The sequence below is a fragment of the Eurypyga helias genome, unplaced genomic scaffold (genome assembly GCF_000690775.1).
Source record: "Eurypyga helias isolate BGI_N326 unplaced genomic scaffold, ASM69077v1 scaffold31614, whole genome shotgun sequence".
Lineage (NCBI taxonomy): Eukaryota > Metazoa > Chordata > Aves > Eurypygiformes > Eurypygidae > Eurypyga > Eurypyga helias.
The window spans coordinates 1-2,801 of NW_010247531.1; the positions used below are offsets into that span (position 1 = coordinate 1).

At 49.2% G+C, this 2,801-nt stretch overlaps 1 protein-coding gene across 2 annotated transcripts in view; it reads right to left on the reverse strand.

Annotated features, from left to right (window-relative positions):
- Window positions 1-1,412: 1,412 nt before the first annotated feature.
- The window catches only part of CLOCK (clock circadian regulator), a 31,084-nt gene continuing 29,695 nt past the window's right edge, over window positions 1,413-2,801 (reverse strand). Inside the window, exon 21 of one of the 2 annotated variants that reach the window (XM_010150764.1) lies at window positions 1,413-2,241. In XM_010150764.1, the coding sequence (XP_010149066.1) occupies window positions 2,068-2,241 (174 nt within the window). In that variant the 3' untranslated portion in view covers window positions 1,413-2,067. The remainder of the gene's footprint in view (window positions 2,242-2,801) is intronic. The other variant, XM_010150763.1, reaches the window with a different exon arrangement.

Below are 2,801 nucleotides of genomic sequence, written 5' to 3' on the forward strand. Positions count from 1 at the left end.
CCGCGTGCCTAAACCGGCGTCGCCTTCCCGCCGGCCCGGCTCCTGGTACAATCAAAGCGTTTCAGGTACAGAACGGTCCGTCGCCGCCTGGTTACATTCATCCACCTCCTCCTCCGCGCTCAAGGCTGCTCCAGCTTTCCCTCCCTAGTACCGGCCTGAGCCGCTTTTCCCGCGTTCGTCCCCAATCGTCAGACCTATTGGCATTAATTCGCCTCCCTCCGACGTTCCGGCCTCCGCGACCGAGTACCACGACCGCCTACGCAACGTCTCCTTAGCGTAGCACATCCTATCTGTTGGAACTTTTTATTGTCTTTATAAAGTGAAGTTGCCTTCTGAAGTCTTAGTCGGGCGATACCTTTGAAATCAACAGCCGGGTGGCGTTAGATGCGCTCACCATCTCCCCCAACACGCACTTGAAACGCTATGAAAATGATTAAAGCAAACAAAATCGGCTTATTACTCCTCCTCCTGCCAAAGGGGCGACCTGTGCTGCCAGACTGCTCGACCTCTGAAGAGTGTCACCTCCACGGTGGGAGATTTCAGAGGCTCCTCTGGCTCTGGCCAGTGTCCGAAGGGGGAGTGCCGCCCAAAACTCCTCCCCTTCTCAACGGGGATGGCGACTGAACTCAACACCGCCCGGCGGCAGCTGCGGAGGAGACGGGCAAGTTTGGCCGACGACGTGCTAAGACTCCAAAACTGAAAATGGGAACAAGATCCAAGACGTTGTAATTCAAGATGGTCAACGTTATCACCTGAATTAAAATCAAGGCACTATGGGTTTTTGTTGTTGTTGTTGTTAAAATGACCCTGAATTAGTTCTGACTGATTTTTGAAGGAGAATAAAAAGATTCCAACATATGTTTAACAAGTTACAATTCTCACCACAAAGTGGTTAAAAAGTGCCCAAAAGGTTATTAAATGTAAATATAATTTTTGTGCAAATTACTCCTATAACTGAAACATTCTTGAAAATTACTTTTTTTTTTTTTTAAACCTTTTACATAAATATTTCCAACTATGAACTATATCAAAAGATAGCTTTGGGGAATAAAATTCCAAACCATCCGCGAGAAAGCAGTGCAAATTCCTGTTTTCCGAATGAAACGATGAGTTAGTCATGAAATGATGGCTGATACCCACGAATCCGAATGTCCTGAACCCTGATGCACGATCACCAGTTCAAACAGCTTCATCGACACTTGAACCTCGCGAAGTCAACTAACCCACACGCGATGAACCTCACCCGACAAACCCTGACGTCACAGACAAAGCACAAACAAGAGACCTGTGCCCGCGTTAAGGGTGAAAATAACGATGCGTCATCGAGTCACAGAACGGTTTGGGTCGGAAGGGACCGTAAAGGTCACCCAGTCCCGACCCCCCCTGCAGAGGGCAGGGACACCTTCCACTAGATGTTGTAAACAAAAGGGTAGAACAGAGGAAAACGTTAGTCTGAGTATGGCGTGAGGATTTCGGGAAACATATTCAAACCTACAAATAACAGATTACATTTTCATGCATCATATAAAATATTTTGCTCTTTCTCCTCTTTATGCAGACATATACACAATATTTTACAGCATCTGTACAACAGAGAACTGGATTTCACACAACATTTGCAAAATATTTACTGTCCCATAATCATCTGAAAAAAATTAGATGGTTTTTGGACTATATTCCTGGCATTATTATTCTTTTCTTTTTCCTGCTAATTCAAACAATTGCTCCGTGTCCTTTTTAATACTTGAAAAATGTACAGGATCGATAAAAATACCAACATTTTCCAGCATCCCTCTTGTTTCCGTCACGCTCTGAGATTTCACCCGGACAAATCAACACACGGCAGCAAATCCTTCAGAACCCAGAAACTGGGGCGACATTCAAAAGCCGGCCGTGTCTCCATCACCACCTCGTGCCTTTTCCTACCAGATTCCAGAAGCCGATCTCAACGCTGCGGTGTCACAAAGCCTCCGTGCTGCCACCTCTGTAGCCTCGGTGCAAGGGTCTGCGGAGCAGCCTCCTCCCGGCAGTTCGCTTCCAAACGAGGGAGAGCCCCCCACGCCACGGCTACTGGGGCTGGACTTTGGAAGGGTCAGTCATCTTGTCAGTCCTGTGTCGCGACAGTTGCTGCGGCTGCTGTTGCTGCTGGTGGTGGGACTGAGTGAAAGTGCTTTGTTGTAGTGGGAACGCGGCAGAGAGGATCAGCTGAGCCGACTGATTTCCGTGAAGTAACCTGGACGTCTAAAACAGGCAAACAGGCAAAGATTACTGTTCCGGCTGCACTTACCCACACAGGCCTGGCTGCCTCTGAGCTTGTCGCGGGGGCTCAATCGAAATAAACTGCTGATTTGGTCAATTCAAGCCAAGCAGACAGTGCCAAGATGATATTAATTAGAGCATCTGAGCGATGAATAAAGCAGCCATAAGGGGTCTCGGTAATCTGCCGTGAGGGCGGGTGGGAACACGTGGCGATCTGTCTCCGTTTCCACGCACGAAGCGTGAAGGACCGACACGTGCCGGTGGCTGTTGCTGTGGTCAGGTGAAAAACCGGCGTGCGGCCTGGCGCAGGGCACATCCCACCCCCGGCCAAAACGAAGAGACCGCCACGTTTCCAGACCCTGACACCCCCTCGGAGGGGGTTAGTTACTACTGCAAACAGTACTTTGTCTTAATACTCATTTTCTCACAACCAAAAGACACCGGTTGCTGCGGAAAAGCGACAAAGGACGGGCACTCGGACGTCTCAACCCAGAAACACGTTCTGCAGCAGGAAGTCAACGGCATCGCCTGCTGTGCCACGC